Below are 16,524 nucleotides of genomic sequence, written 5' to 3' on the forward strand. Positions count from 1 at the left end.
GGACTCATAGATTAGTTATACTTTTACAACATTCAAATTATTATCTCCCTTTACAAAACTTCCGGTTCATGCAGACAACGTTTAACGTTTTGAGAATTTAGAATCTTTCTCGAAGCGCTTTGTTTCAATCTGTCTTGAGTTCAGCTGATTCACTGAGAAATCACCCTAGTAACGGAATATGTTATGCATTCTTCAAGCAACAATCACACAGTAAATCGATATGCTTGACGAAAACAAAGTTAAAAAACTGAAGAAATACATCAAAGATGACAGACCCTCCAAACTTAAATCTTACACCAAGAAGCATAGAATTTACTTAAAAGATGTGGAATTAACAAAGGGAAGATCACTTCTCCATTATTGTTGTCAACAAGGATCAGGAGGTGTCTTGAGGTAATTTAACATATTATCATTAGTATTATTATACATATCTTCGTTTTATGAGTTTTCGGACACTTAAGAGCATCCATTGTTGTCTTGATTATTGCAGGAACGATTGTAGAACATTACCTTAAACACAAGGCACCATCAAGAGTTTACAAATCATGTATCTGTTCAACGCAACGCCCTTTTTTACAACCCATGTTAAAACTTTCGTCCAAAAACTATGATACATGTGCCGATATATCTCCATGATAATGCTCATTGACTGATAAGGCAATGTCGTAAATCACTTGGAGAAATTAACTTGGTTAATTTATCATCAACAGGTGAATTTATCATCAATGGGCACACTGTCTGCTGTAGCCGAGAGCCGCGATGCAGTCCTATACAGTCAAGACATGACCCTGCATCGCGATTCCAGTTGTCGCTGTAGAGGTGTCGCGATACAGGGTGATGCCTTGACTGTATAGGACTGCATCGCAGCTCTCGGCTATGTCTGCTGTAGATCCTTCTGATTCACCAGCCTTTATTTAAATACATCTCATATGGAATTAGTAGAATGTTCTTGTATCCAAACAAATTATGACAATGTGATGCATGATTCTCGTGTATCATACATGAATTACTAAACCAGGTGTTTTTGCATTTGCAAATGTGGTACCAATTCTGCGTGTTGTATGTTGTTACTGGCAGGTACCTGTTGAAGGAAGGTGTGAGTGCTGTTGAGCCAGACAATGGTGGAGACCTCCCTCTTCATGTCATCTTAAAGCAAGCACTTGATCTTGACCCACAGCACTCCAGAGAAGGTTTGTGACAAATGTCACCTGGTCTGTACTAACATACATGTAATTAGGATATCAGTGAAAAGTATGGCTGCACAATATAACCGCTTTACAGGTATATACCGGTTCAGACATGAAAACGATACATATTGCAATACGCTGATTGAAAACCGGTATTTTGACATGCATTCAAAAAGACTTCGTAACACTCGGAAATCTTCGGATATTTCCGTTTTATAAATTGTTCCTTTCCTTTTTTTATTTGTGCCAAATATTATTTACATTTTTATTTTGTCATGATTAAAAGTTTTTATTAAAGCTTAATCAAGCATGGTGATTTTGTTGTGTTTTTGCTTTATAAATCAAGCATTATACTATTTTTTGTTAAAAGAACTTCGATTTTTGCATAAGTAATATATTGCGATCGTTTTTGTTGTGTTGCAAAATATTGCAGAAGTTCTTTTTAACAAAAATACTTATTGCAATACATATCACTAATATAATAAAGCATGTTAAATAAAAATGTTTACAATACATATCGCAATACATGCTTTCGCATCGCAATGTATTGCAATATGAAAATTCTCTGCAATACCCAGCCCTGGTGAAAAGTGTGTAACTGTTTGTGTCACTTTGTCAGTCTTCATCTACCTGTAGACAGAAACACTAAGAGTGAGAAATGCAGTCCGGATATGTGGATCCTCTGCGTTAGGAGTGTTTAGCAAGTTGACATTTTCTTTGATAAGCACCCTTGAGGACCCGGGTTAGAATTGGTCTTCAGCAATCCGAGCGGGATTGGGTGGTCAGTCTTGCTGACTTGGTTGACACATGTCACTGTATCCAAATTGCATAGATGGAATAACTGGAATATTGTTATATATAGGCAGAGGCCCAGATAAGCTGCATATCCGGGTAAAATGCGCATAGAAAATTTCCAATTACGCGTTGAAAAATAATTCTTGTGTACCAATTATGCATTTAAAAATGTTGAATCACAGTTTAAAAGTTTAAATGCGTCGCGGAATGTATTTATAAAATAAACTGCGTTATGAAAAAGACATCGATTGTTATCAAGTTGTACTGTTAGTATAGGACAAGTGTTGTACTGTCAGTATAGGATGAGTGATTTTTTATGAAATCATTTCCATTATATTTAAGTTAGTTTTGATTAGGTATGACATAAGGTAGAACATACCTGCTTAGTAAACTTACTCAATGACATAATACTTAGGTGAGTAAAATGACTGAAATACGCACATATTTGAAAGCAGTGGGTAACGGAAAATGAAATACCCACTCACCATTCATAATACCCACTCCAAAAAAATACAGTGGGTACAGTACCCACATGAGCTAAATCTTATCTGGAGCTCTGTATAGGCACTACATGACGTTATACAACTGTGTTGATGTTGTAGCTTACAACGACCTGGTGCTACCACTGTTGGAGACGGTGCCAGAAACTCTGGAGGTGAGGAACCATAAAGGAGTGACCTGTCGCCAGCTGCTGGACCAGTTAGTCAACAGGAATCGACAGGAGGTAACCTTCCCAACATCAATATGATCAGCAGGGTTTTACAGAGTTCAAATATTGATTTCTTTTGAAAAGCTAACAAATAGTTAGTTTCAGAGATTCCATCATTCTCTTCCCAAAGAGGCTACTTGTGATATCTTCCTACAAACCTCATTTCACTGGATTTGTGATTGGTTGCAATCAGATTTAGTTGTGCAATCGCCCTCACTGACAACGGACAAGCTAGCCATTAAATGTCTTGTGTGTCACATCAACACAAGTCTCCGGCAGAGGAGGGATATTTGTGGCCCAAAATTTGCTTGTATTAGTCAAGTTGGATCTAAGTCGATGTAACACATGTTCTAATTGGATAGAAAGAAGGGAGATAAGTCGTGTTACGATTTTTTGTCGCTAGGGGACTTTACGAGAACCGGGAGATATGGCCGTATTAGAACAGAGGTTCGTAGGAAGATATGACAAGTAACCTCTGTGGGAAGAGAATGAAATTCCATGGGATGCTAAAAAAATGGTCATTTAAACCAATCTGTTTTTAACCATGATACACATATTTTAGTCTTTGTCATGCGTGCCGGACCTTCTTCACTGAGTCAATGTGCATCAAATAGAACATCTTCATCTGATTTCTGTGTGTGTGTGCGGTCAAACAGAGTTGTGTTAAAGTTCAAAACACTTGTGTCAATACCTCCAGTTATCTGGGGGTGGTGGGGTAGCCTAGTGGTTAAAGCGTTGGCTCATCATGCGGAAGACCCGGGTTCGATTCCCCACATGGGCACAATGTGTGAAGCCCATTTCTTGTGTCCCCCGCGTGATATTGCTGAAATATTGCTAAAAGCTGCGTAAAACTAAACTCAGTCTGTCAGTCCAGTTATCTGAGGTTTGATTACACCAGGACCAATCTTGTACTGAGACAACGAAGAGTTCAAAAGTTTCGACACAATGTTGTTTGACTGTAATTTTTCAATTTCACTCTTTGTTGTTGCATCTCAAATCTTTTACTTGCATTTCCAAATCTGGAAACAATAAAAATCTACAAACTAAACAGTGTTCACACACTATTATCTCCTGATAATGATCATGGGTCAAATCCCAGCACCATGCAGTGATTAGTTTTAGGTTTTGTTATAAAGTCTAGAAACATCATTTGATGTGATATGTGTTTTCAAATTCAATGCTGAGTCAGTTATTCAGTTTATGTTGCTGCCATAGTTCAAATGTTTCAGTAATTATTTACAAAGTACGGATGTTGTCTGAGCTGACTTGGTCAGGCATGCTATATTCATCGCACATCACGTTTCTTTGATTGACCCATGAAGATCCAGGTTAGAATTGGTCTTCAGCAACCCATGCTTGTCGTAAGAGCCGACTAATCGGATCGGGTGGTCAGGCTCACTGATCTTGGTTGACACATGCCATCATATCCCCACTGCATCGATCGATGCTCATACTGTTGATCACTGGATTGTCTGGTCATACTCAATTATTACAGACCGCCACCACATAGCTGGATATTGCTGAGTGCTGAACAACAAACCAACCAACCAAATCTTTGTTGGCTCGATGATTGCTTATGATATCTATCACAATTCAGACTCAATTATTTACAGACATTAGTGATATAGCTATATTAGTCTTTCATTTTCACTAGATATACAAGAGAGTATTGTTATTAAGTTGCTAGACCTTTGCAATGTCTGTACATTGGGTATCATTCACTCATGCAGGGTTGACCCTTCGGCCATTGTACTCCAGGAATAATGCTGTTAAACAGCCTGATCAAGCAAACCTAACATTATGTTCTGATTCCTTTATCTAGGAGGAAGCTCAAGAAAGAACAGCATCAGAGTCGTGGGAAAAGAAGCTAGAAGAAGAACTTAACTGGGAAGAAGAGGAGTTTACAGGCAGATACAACACCGAATACGGTGAGTCCGATTGATTGTGATTATAACACTGTCCGGGTGGAGTCCTTATTTCCAAATAAGAAATTGTATAACACTGAGATACATTTCCCCCTTATTCTAAAAGCATAAAAACCATGAAAAAATGCTATACGAAACTTTCTGCTGTATGTTTTAACTTCGGTTTAAATTTTATTGAATTTTGTCAAGTTGCTTGTTTGGCTTTAATTTAATGTATTGTGTATATGTTTTATTACAACCATAGAGATAGCTTCAACTATGTTGACGCTGCAGTGTTAAAGAATAAATGGAACAAGGGGAATCCATACAACCAAAGGGAGATAATAGCATTTTTTGTTTTGCAGTGGGGATTGTCTCCCTTGTATGCATATTCGTTGAACAACTTTCCTCAAACATGATGTCACACTACCATGACAGTGTCAGACACAGCTTTTTAAGAAAGGGGGTAAAGACTTGATTTTCATGAGAGTTTCAATGGTCATTTAATAAAGTTTCAGGACAAAAGGGGTCGTGCGCACCACACACACACCCACCCCCACCCCTCTCTGGATCCACCAATGCATGAATTGCTACCTCGCCCAGTAACAAGCAGTTTATTATTTCTTGACTTCATAATGAGTAGCTAACTAAAAGCTATTCAAAAACTTCATTTCTTTTGTCATATGGCCAAATCCTATTGACATATAAATCCTTTTCATACAGACAGTACATACCATTGAAATCATCCACATTAAACAGTAGGGCTGTATATTGGCAAATATATTGTATTGCACTACATTGCGATTGTGGTACACATATTCATTCACTCACATTCAGTCCACTATCACAAGGGCAGTGGGGTAGATTGGTGGTTAAAGCATCCTTTCGTCACAGTGAAGACTTGGGTTCGATTCCCCACATGGGTACAATGTGTGAAGCCCATTTCTGGTGTCCCCCACAGTGATATTGCTGGAATATTGCTAAAAGTAGCATAAAACTGAACTCACTCACTCATTCATTCACCCAAATACCACTCCCATTCACTCAACATTCACTCACTCTTGTTTCATTTCAGATTATTACGAAGACCACACCCAGGAATCCTATGACCAATGGGCAGATCAGGTGTACTCAAACTATAGACGGAAACACATACATAATACGAGCACAGGGCGTGACATACCACCATCACAAGCAAAGGCCAGGCACAAAAGAAAAGCAGCAGAAACAAAAAAGTCTGCAATCCTAGATGAAGAAAAGTTACGAAATATCCGAGAAGAACTGAAAAGGAAATATGATGCAAGTCAAAAATGTGACATGGAAAATCGTAAAAAGAGACGAAAAAGTCTGTATGAGAAGAATTTTGAGTGTTTACTGCGTAAAGACAACGATGACCAGTTGAGCTACAGTGATATACCATGGCCAGGTAGGGGCTCACTACATGACTTCACGGAGGTGCTATTTTGTGATTTACCAGACAAATCAAGTGCGAAATTTCGGAAATATTTAAGGGACCAGCAGATTCGATGGCATCCGGATAAATTCACACAGAAATTTGGGAAAAGGCTATTAGACACAGACAAGGACAAAATCATGGAGAAAGTGAAAGAAATATCACAGGCTCTGAACAAAGTAGCAGAAACAGTGCCGAAACAAGTCACATGATTAGGGCTGGCCAATGATCGGGAACTATATATTGATCAATTATCAATGCTTATCGGGAAGGTAATTTTAACAAAAATGAAAAAAAGTCTGAATGAATCAACACATTTTATGTTTATGGCAAGTGGTGAGACATTTATGCATTGATTACTTACAAAAACAGTGTTCTGAACATAATTTCAGGTATAAAGACAAACTTTGTGCATTGTGTCTAAATTTTAAACTTTATTTCATCACAATAGTCTATGTAAGATATTATCGATAATACAATTTTCATATCAACAATCATTAATAATTCTTCCCATCGACTTTATTTATGATTATCAATCTTTTTGGCCAGCCCTTTTACATAATAACTGAAAATTTGAAGAATATTCATCAAAACGTGAATTTGATGAACTTTGAAATTGAACAGCTGGAATATTGCATGGTTCAGGTAGCGTGCTGAAATAGTTTCCAAATTTTGCTTGCCAGTCGGGCTAGCTATGCCTGAAAGTTACTAGCCCACAAAATAATTCACTAGCCCAAAATTTGAATGTAGAAATTAAGCAAAAGATTACAAAAATGTAAATACCATAATTTATGAGGCCATAATGTTGCATTTTTTTAAAGTGTATTATAACTTAACAAGTCGGAGAGAGTGATATATGTAAAATATGACCCCATGAAAATTCACTTGCCAGTCGGGCCAGTGACTGTGGAGATTTACTGGCCCGACCGGATTTCTCAAGCCATGGGCTAGCAGGCCAGTGACTATTTCGCACACTGGGTACAGGTTTCAGTTTTTCACTCAAATTAGATCAAATGTAGACTGTGATAAATGTTTAGTGTCAGTTAAGACACTGTTGGTATATGTTGAATGGGTCATGTATGTTTGAATAAATAAATATCCATGTAACACAGTTACAGAGAGTTCACAAAACTCACAAAACAATGGTTGTTTTTTTACCTTCATGTCAGATCATTCTATTTTACAGTCTGTATTGACAGTATTACAGCAAGTAAAGTAGTGTTAGTTAAGGTAAAGCAGTGATGCAGTCTATCACCATGACAACCCGATGCCCATGCTGTCGATCACAGGATGGTCTGGTCCATACTCTTTTATTTACATACTGCCGCCATATAGCTGGAATATTGCTGAGTGTGGCTTAAAACTAAACTCACTCTCACCATTACAGCCTGCAGTTGAGTCCTAGTATGCCAGATTTTGTTCATTTTTTAAATGATTCATATGATTTAAATAACATTTGGCAACAATACTAGACCATCAGTACCCACAGAAATTTGTACCCAACAGAAATGGCTAACTTGTACGTAAATTTCTCATCAGATTCTTACCAATTTTTGTCGTACCTTTTTTGGTCGACCCGTAACCAAATTTGGACTAACAATATTTTGGATGCTTCATACCCACATCAGATGACCTGTACCCATGTACTTCATGGCCGAAACTCGACTGTATTAACAACGGGGAGTGTTCTATGGATATACAACTTCTTTATTATCCCCCGCAACGCGTTTTGCAGGTGGTATGAAAATTGACTCCGTCGTGGTGCGTCCGTCCGTGCACTTTTGTCTTTTCCGGAGCACAACTCTAAAACCGTTCACTATTTCTTCACCAAACTTGGCACATACATAGATCTGGTGGTGTACTGGTGCCTTTTGGTAGTTTTGGAATTCTGAATAAAATATTTTTGGCATTTCCATGGCAACAAGTTTGACTAAAACTGAAATTGGTGGTAGTGCTCTTTTCCGGAGCAGAACTCTAAAACCGTTCAATGTTTCTTCACCAAACTTGGCACATACATAGATCTGGTGGTGTACTGGTGCCTTTTGGTAGTTTTGGATTTCTGAATAAAATATTTTTGGCATTTCCATGGCAACAAGTTTGACTAAAACTGAAATTAGTGGTAGTGCTCTTTTTCTAAAACCGTTCAATGTTTCTTCACCAAACTTGGCAGAACTCTACTGGTGCCTTTGGTAGTTTTGGAATTCTGAATAAAATATTTTGGCATTTCCATGGCAACAAGTTTGACAAAACTGAAATGTGGTAGTGCTCTTTTCGAGCAGAACTCTAAAACTTCAATGTTTCTTCACCAAACTTGGCACATACATAGATCTGGTGGTGTACTGGTGCCTTTTGGTAGTTTTGGAATTCTGAATAAAATATTTTTGGCATTTCCATGGCAACAAGTTTGACATAGACTGAAATTGGTGATACTGCTCCTTTCTGGAGCAGAACTTTAAAAACCTTTCAATACTCTCCTTCCACTTTTCTATATACACACCTAAATATTTGACATAATCATAACTCGTAGACATAATCATGAAGAGTATTTTGCCATAGCGGTGGATATTGATGACTTTGTCTTCTTGTTATTATATGAGCAACGTTTCGGTGTAGCTACTAACACTGTTATCAAGTGTCTGGGTTAGGTTGGTATTTTGGAGCTTTTTCTTTCTTATTGTTATCATGTTATGTCAGTTTTTATTATCCCCCCGGCATGTAATGCGGGGGGATATAGTCGATGGCTCGTCCCTCAGTCCATCCGTAATCATTTTGTTTCCGGAGCATAACTCAAAAACCTTTCAATATTTTTCCACAAAAATTGGTAGATATATCAAACAGAACCTAAAGTGGTGCCTTTTGCTATTTACAGATTTTTGTGTTTTTCATTTTTCTTGGGTTTCCATGGAAACGATTTGAACTTAATGAAATGAGGGTTAGCTTTGTTTCCGGAGCACAACTCGAAAACCGGTCAATATCTTTCTTCAAGACTTGGTAGATATATCAAACATAAGCTAAAGTGGTGCCTTTTGCTATTTGGAGATTTTTGGCATTTATATTTTTCATGATTTCCATGGAAACGATTTGGACTTGGTCTAAAAAGACATTAACTGTCAGATGATTTGTTCTTTCAAATATGTAGGGGCCGGGGGGGATATGACATCTTCTGATGACTCTCGTACTAGTACTAGTAGGTTATGTGGGATTATTAGCGTCCCAGCAGGCAGGTTTTGATTAGAAATATGACTATGGTTGGAATGTTTTTCAGTTGGCTTTGGTTTCTAGTGTTAGGGGTGTGTTTGTGTCCAGTGAACTCTTGAGCACCATTTTGTATTGCTTGTAGTGTGCACTTGTACGGGTGTGTGAGTGAGTTAACGCCAAGAAGCTTGAAACTTGCCTGAATGAATATGTTAGAACCAAAACAAGAGATTGGAATTAAGGCACAAAATTGAGAGGATCTGATCTTGGATTTTGTCTCTGGAAATGGAATCCGATCTTTGACATCATGAGGTGAGGTGAAATTGGGTTTAACGTCGTGCTTGAGATAATTTTGCTCATATGACGACGTGTGCATGCGTGTGTATGTGTATGTGCGGCTGCTTGTACTAGCCCAGACTGAAGCTGGTTTTATAGTGCTAGCCCACTGAGATACCATGCCGCAGTGAAGCATGAATACCCCACTTAGACACATTATACTGACTCCGAGCCGACCAGTCCTTCTTGTACCCTTTAATACCGAGCGCCAGGCAGGGACCAACAAGTACCATATTTTAACGTCTTTTTGGTTTGACGCGGTCGGGGATTGAACCTGTGACCTTCCTCTCTCTGGGCGGACGCTCTAACCACTACACCACGGAGGCGGTTTTGACATGATGAACTCTAAGCCATCAATATATCTTTTTTGTTAAAGACAACATCCACAATCAACATATGATTAGTTGATATATAGTGCATCTCTCTCCCTGAACTCTTCATCTTCTGATGCTGCTGCTGCTGTTCCTGCACCACCACCTTCATCAGATGGAACCACATGAAATCCATTTCTATCACGCCAGAGAAGTTAAGACATGAGGACAAAGCCTGGAGACTAAGTCAAAATATTTTCCACAGACACATTACAAAATAAAACTTTGCAAAGAATAGCTCTTGGCACCGAAATGCCGATGAGCAATTCATAAGTTGTGTTGAAATAAGTTACAGCCCCAGAATCAACCCTACCCTCATTGGAGACTAAGTAAACATTACTTCCATGAAAATACTTTCCAAAAGTTTAAAAACAGTAACACGTTCCACTAAAGTTAATGGGCTAAATTTCATTGAAAACCATTACAAATGTTGTCAAGTTGTGGCTTGGAACAGGATGGGAAAACAGACACTGACGTCCACGGAACCTATCCAAAACACAATACGCCTTGCATCCCTTTCAGGAAGAGACATAAAAACACTTTGTACAGAAGTGTTTTGACAAAAACAAAACATGAGGCAATTTCAATACCTCACTTATTTAAACAAAACAAATAGTAAGCTATGGTCATCTTTTGTTCTGGTGTATAGCTCATAAATAATGAAACAGTTCCTCCTCCACATCCTTTTTAATCTGCATAATAAATACTTACAATTGTAAAGGTCACTCTCTCACAACAGAGACCATATATATATGGTCTCTGATCACAACAATCAAACATTCAGACTAGACTCTGATAACTTTATACTGCAGTACATGGTTGTAATGCTATAAATGCACTTCTAGTGCATCACTGCTCAATATCATTAACATCAGATCTTGTACTCTGATACAACACCGTTCTGTGTGTGGAGCAGGAAATGAACCCATATTCGTGACCCACTCATGTTATTCCGGAACAAGCCGATGGAGGTTACTGAAAAGGGCAAGTGGTGACGTCTGGCATTCGTAACCAACTCATGTTATCCGGGACACGTGAATGGCAGTGAACCCATTCATGATCCACTCGTGTTATTCCGGGATTTCCCGATGGAGGTTAGTTACAGGAATGGGCGAGTGGTGACGAATGGCAGTGAACCCATTCATGACGTGCTCCTGTTATTCCGGGACAAGCCGATGGAGGTTACAGAAGGGGCAATTAGTGAACAATAGCAATGTACCCTCAGCTAAATGAGGTTCTTGAACCTATCCGATGACTGCTTTCAAAAACAAATTGAATTTCTTTTTTTTTCACCAATTATATGTAAAAAATTCAATCATAAACAGAAACTGATTCAAGACACAAACATAACAAGGCAATCTCATTAAAATCACTTCATCATGCACGCTACCTCTAAATAAAGGTCATAGGTCATCCCATTATAGTCAAATCATGAAGTCATGACTCACAACTGACTGACTGACTGACTGAGTTTGGATTTACGCCGCTTTAAGCAATATTCCAACAACATCACGGCGGGGACACCAGAAATGGGCTTCACACACTGAACCCATGTGGGGATTCGAACCCGGGTCTTCGGCGTGACGAGCCAACGCTTTAACCACTGGGCTACCCCATCGCCCCAACAGCTTGAACATCGTTCTACGCAACTGGGATATGAAGATGTGTCAACCAAGTCAGTGAGTCTGACCACCCAATCCCTTTAATCGGCTCTTATGACAAGTCAGCTTAATGTAGAAGTAAAGGACACAGGGTTAATATCACATGTCATTAATTACCTGATCAGAATAATTGGTTAATTTTGTTAAAAATATGAATTATCATATAGAGTTTTTATCTGATTATTATATAACAAATAAATGAGTGATGATGATCAAGGAACAATAGTACAAAGGTATGTTCATGAAAATGTATATTCACAGTGAGCATTTGAAACCAGGACTCGACAAGGAGTCACTGGGTGGATTTAGCACTGGTTTGAACAATATGCCAGTTATATGACAACGTGACTGTCTACTGTTGGAAAAGTGAGTGAGTTTAGTTTTACGCCGCACTCAGCAGTATTCCAGCTATATGGCGGCGGTCTGTAAATAATTGAGTCTGGACAACACAATCCAGTGATCAACAGCATGAACATTGTTCTACGCAATTGGGATACGATGACATGTGTCAACCAAGCCAGCGAGCCTTACCCCCCGATCTCATTAGTTGCCTCTTACGACAAGCTTGGGTTACTGAAGATCAATTCTAACCCAGATCTTCACGGGTTACTGAAGATCAATTCTAACCCAGATCTTCACGGGTTACTGAAGATCAATTCTAACCCGGATCTTCATGGGTTACTGAAGATCAATTCTAACCCGGATCTTCACGGGTACTGTTGGAGGAGAGCTAGGCGTGATGCATGTCAGGCGTTTACCACTTCAACTACCCTCCAAATCTGGGGTATGACAAACCTAGACACATAAACAAGGCAAACCAAGATCTGAACCCGTGAAAGTTGGTTTCAGGCATGCCCAAGGGAAGCAACTCTCCCAAAGGGAAGCAACTCTACACAGCGATTGTGCCCATCTGGTGACCATGCACCCTGTTGAAACTGAGAAATTCACATGCCATAGAATAGTCTAGAAATATACAAACATTTTATGATATACACATGGTGAATATGGCATGTTCTTATTCAAAACAAACAACAAGTGACCATTCTTAGGTCAACAAAACCATGTCCCGGACGTAAATCTGACTTAGCCACAATCAGCAGTGTTCCTGTTATAGTCATTACATAACACATAGTAAAATAGATCTAGCACATAATCAGTCCTTGGCCAGAAGAACGTGGTCGATAGCATGAACATGAATCATGAACAAAATGGATGGCACACAATCATTCATGTCACACACTCTTACCATGTTAATCAAGCAATTGTGCATGGGATTTATCTAGTATTCCAAAATAAAACTGAGGCAAATTGGGAGAAGCATCATATTGTTCAAAATTGATTTAAGTTCTTTTTTTCACAATGCTGAAGAAATGGAAAATTTGTAAATCAAATTTGGAATTTCACTGCTACCTTCAGACAACATATTGACTGATGAGCAGATGGAAATATAATCATGCCTCCCTAAAAAGGTGTCTCTCTGTACACACTTTGTATGCTGGCTATTGTCCATCTGAGGGAGGGAGCATTTCAGCAATATTACAGCAATATCACGGGACCCCGAAAATAGGCTTCACACACAGTCTACCCATGTGGTTTACACTGCAGCATTACAGATGAACGTTTTAATCACTACGTTTCCCCACTGCCTCCCGTGCCTCGGAATTCCCTAGTTCGACCCTCCATGTCCAATGAACACTCCCAACAACACATAACCTGTACCAATTTCTTCAAATTATGTAACTATTGCAACATTAGAATTCCATTCCAGAGGACTCATGATTTGGTTTTGACCGTCTTTGCTGCTGACTTCAACTCGGCGATGGCTTCTGTGACCTCTGTACCCAGCTTCTCCAGCTGCTCAAACTGATCCTTTAAGTTTTCTGAGGAGGATTTCAAAAGTTCAGTTGTATTCAAGAGTTGAAGTGTTTTTAGATAGGTTGTTCCAATATCGGGCATTTCTGGTGATTTTCCGATGTGGTCACCACTCTCCATGGACTTCTCACCATGACTGCCGATATCAAATGATGTGTCTACACTTGATAATGGCGTCGAATCTGAATGGAATAAAATATATTATTACTGAGCCCTATATGGAAGAGTGAGTGAGTGAGTGAGTGAGTGAGTGAATGGGTTGGATTGAGTGCCACTTTTAATATTATTTCAGTCATATTATAACGTGTCACCTTGATGATGGTTGGTTGGTTGGTTGTTGTTTAACACTGCACTCAGCAATATTACAACTGTATTGCAGCAGTCTGTAAATAACTAAGTCTGGACAAGACAATCCAGTGATCAACAGCATGAGCATCGATCTACACAATTGGGATACAATGACACGTGTCAACCAAGTAAACGAGCCTGACCACCCGATCCAGGCGCCTCTTACGACAAGCATGGGTTGCTGAAGACGTAGTAGTGTTCCGATGATCAAAAATAATCAAAAATCAATCGAAAGAAGGATTAATAAAATTTATTGATTGCAAAAATCTTATTTTCCACTAATCATAATTTTGTTGTTTTAGTATAACCCAATTAAACATAAATAATTTGTATGCAGAAAGTAAAATTTAGATATAGAAAAAACCTGGGGAAAAACCCTTAACATTGCTGATTACATTAAAAATGTATATATTTCGATTATAATCGATAATCATTCACCAAAAGTCCTCCCATAATCAATAATGGATTCGGTTTCCAATTCCCAACACTATGAAGACGGAAACTTGATGTTGAAGGAAAGCCTGAAGTGATGCACGATTCAGATGATGACGCCCATGAGCAGATGTGTTGCTAAAAACCAACCTAGACACATAATCTGTGCATGTTTGGATCCTAACTCCATTCACAGGTTTACATCACAGTCAAGCTCTATTTTTTAGACTGGGAGAATGGTGGTTAAATAGTGTAGTGTATCCTAGATAAGTATTCAAGTCTTTCAGATCATGAGTCATTACATAGTCTCACACACAATTTTGGAAGCATCTCACACTGGATAGTTTGGCATAGCTGATGTCGACCCAGTATTTTAGATAATATGAGTTCATCCAATAATCCAATCGATCTCAAACTGTGCAAGTGGATGTTTTGTCAGACAACCTAATCACATTGCAAATCACCAATTTTATGCATTTGTATTAAAGAATCTGTCACTGACAAAACACATACTTTCACAGTTTGAGATCGATTGGGTCATTGGATGAAGAGATATTTACAAAAAAAACAGGTCCACTTTCATGCCAAACTATATATATCTCGAGGTAAGGGTGGACTGAGATATGTTCTTATCCACAGTGCTAGTGCTATCGAAATATTACACAAATATTATGACAGTTTGCAGCAACACAAACAAAATGTCTGAGTGACGAAACACCCCAAGTAACCGCTGCCATCCGAAAACTTTATCATACGACCATACTTGATTGGCATACTGTTGTGCATACACGTCATTACGTGCCGGGATAGATCATGACAGAACAAGCTTACAATCCTTTCTGTTGCCTGAATATGTAGGAGCCACAAGACAGAATCACAGTATTCACAAAATTTGTTAATTGAACACGCATCAGCGTGACAAAAGCAAACGGTTAAACAACAAGGCTACCCCACCCCAGAATATTTTAACGAAAACATCTCCCACTAAGCTGTTACCTCTCGATATGCCTGTCACTCCGAAAGTGAACACAGGGTCGTCCACCTTTGCCGATTTAATATCTAACATTATCTCGTCTACCGTAGGTGGCTTAGGCCTCTCGGTTAACCTGGATGTGCCTGACATTTTCATCTGGGTAAATTTAATTACGAATCTACAGTTTTAGAAAACAGGAAACGTTGCGTGTGCATGTGTTCGTTTTATCGACTGTAGTATATTCAAGGGAGGCAATTCACCCCAACAGACAGATCTCGCGTGTAATATTACAAAGTTTTTGTTGTCAGTCAGTTAGCGTTGCAAAGTTGTATCAATCACACAGTGCCAGTGTGGTCAACATCAGTATTCCAGTGTCACTAACCGTAATCATATCCTTTGTGTGTTGTGTTGTTTATCTGTGTATAGGATAAATGTGGCGGGCGTCATGTGTGAAGCCGCTTGCCATACGTACATCCTTGTCATCTTTAATAGACAGTACCCAGCTACCGTACGGTTATGGTAACGTTTTAATGTAAAAACGTTTCTTGTCTTTTTACATTTGCCTTCAAGAAAAGTTAGTATCATTGTTTTATTAACACAGTAAACTGTTTTATGTATAACTGCTTTATTTTATTCTTTAGTTTGAACGTTTCACTTTTATCTTATCATAAATAAATCACAAATGGAAATCATTTTGAGTAGGTGTAAAAAAGATTTGGTTCCCCCATAGTAAGAGTTCCGGCGGAACTTTTCATTCCAACATTTGTTCCTGTAATAGTGCAAGCGGAACAATTATTTCGTTCCGCACACACAGAATTTATTCCGGGTAAAGAGGAACTTCCACACACATCATAAAGTGTCTAAAAGAGGGTTTTGTTTGTTGGGGTGGTCTTAAAAATTGGGGCGTGGGGGGGAACGGAAAGGAAAAAACACATATGGAACAAATCATGTGGCTATCAAGAAGCAATTATCACGTGTGAAAGTTACTTAATTTTTTTTATGAAAATACATTGTAAATTCCCTAGAATGTGAACTGATGATTCTAAATGAATCTTGTGTTAAAAAGAGTTGTTATTATGTAACCAAGTTACCTTCATTAATCAGGTTACAGTCAGTAGCCAGGTTACAGTCAACATGTAACCAAGTTACAGTCAGTCAGTAGCCAGGTTACAGTCATAATGTGACCAAGTTACAGTTGGTCAGTAGCACGGTTACATTCAATATGTAACCAAGTTACAGTTAGTCAGTAGCCAGGTTACAGTCAACATGCTACCAAGTTAGTCAGTAG

General features: G+C 38.7%; 2 protein-coding genes across 2 annotated transcripts; one reads left to right on the forward strand and one right to left on the reverse strand.

Annotated features, from left to right (window-relative positions):
- Positions 1-53: 53 nt before the first annotated feature.
- LOC124261290 (NF-kappa-B inhibitor-like protein 1) lies at positions 54-7,412 on the forward strand. The gene is made up of 5 exons (XM_046695596.1): positions 54-393; positions 1,078-1,190; positions 2,585-2,706; positions 4,514-4,619; positions 5,671-7,412. The coding sequence occupies exons 1-5, from the start codon at positions 221-223 to the stop codon at positions 6,258-6,260; spliced, it is 1,104 nt and encodes a 367-aa protein (XP_046551552.1). The 5' UTR covers positions 54-220; the 3' UTR covers positions 6,261-7,412.
- A 5,166-nt stretch (positions 7,413-12,578) lies between these two features.
- On the reverse strand, positions 12,579-15,452 carry LOC124261291 (UPF0449 protein C19orf25-like). The gene is made up of 2 exons (XM_046695597.1): positions 15,260-15,452; positions 12,579-13,665 (listed from the first exon to the last, which is right to left on the reverse strand). Exons 1-2 carry the CDS (start codon positions 15,390-15,392, stop codon positions 13,385-13,387), a joined length of 414 nt encoding a protein of 137 aa, XP_046551553.1. The 5' UTR covers positions 15,393-15,452; the 3' UTR covers positions 12,579-13,384.
- Between the last annotated feature and the right edge of the window lie 1,072 nt (positions 15,453-16,524).

The sequence above is a fragment of the Haliotis rubra genome, unplaced genomic scaffold (genome assembly GCF_003918875.1).
Source record: "Haliotis rubra isolate DU_JTF1 unplaced genomic scaffold, ASM391887v1 Scf795, whole genome shotgun sequence".
Taxonomy (NCBI): Eukaryota; Metazoa; Mollusca; class Gastropoda; order Lepetellida; family Haliotidae; genus Haliotis; species Haliotis rubra.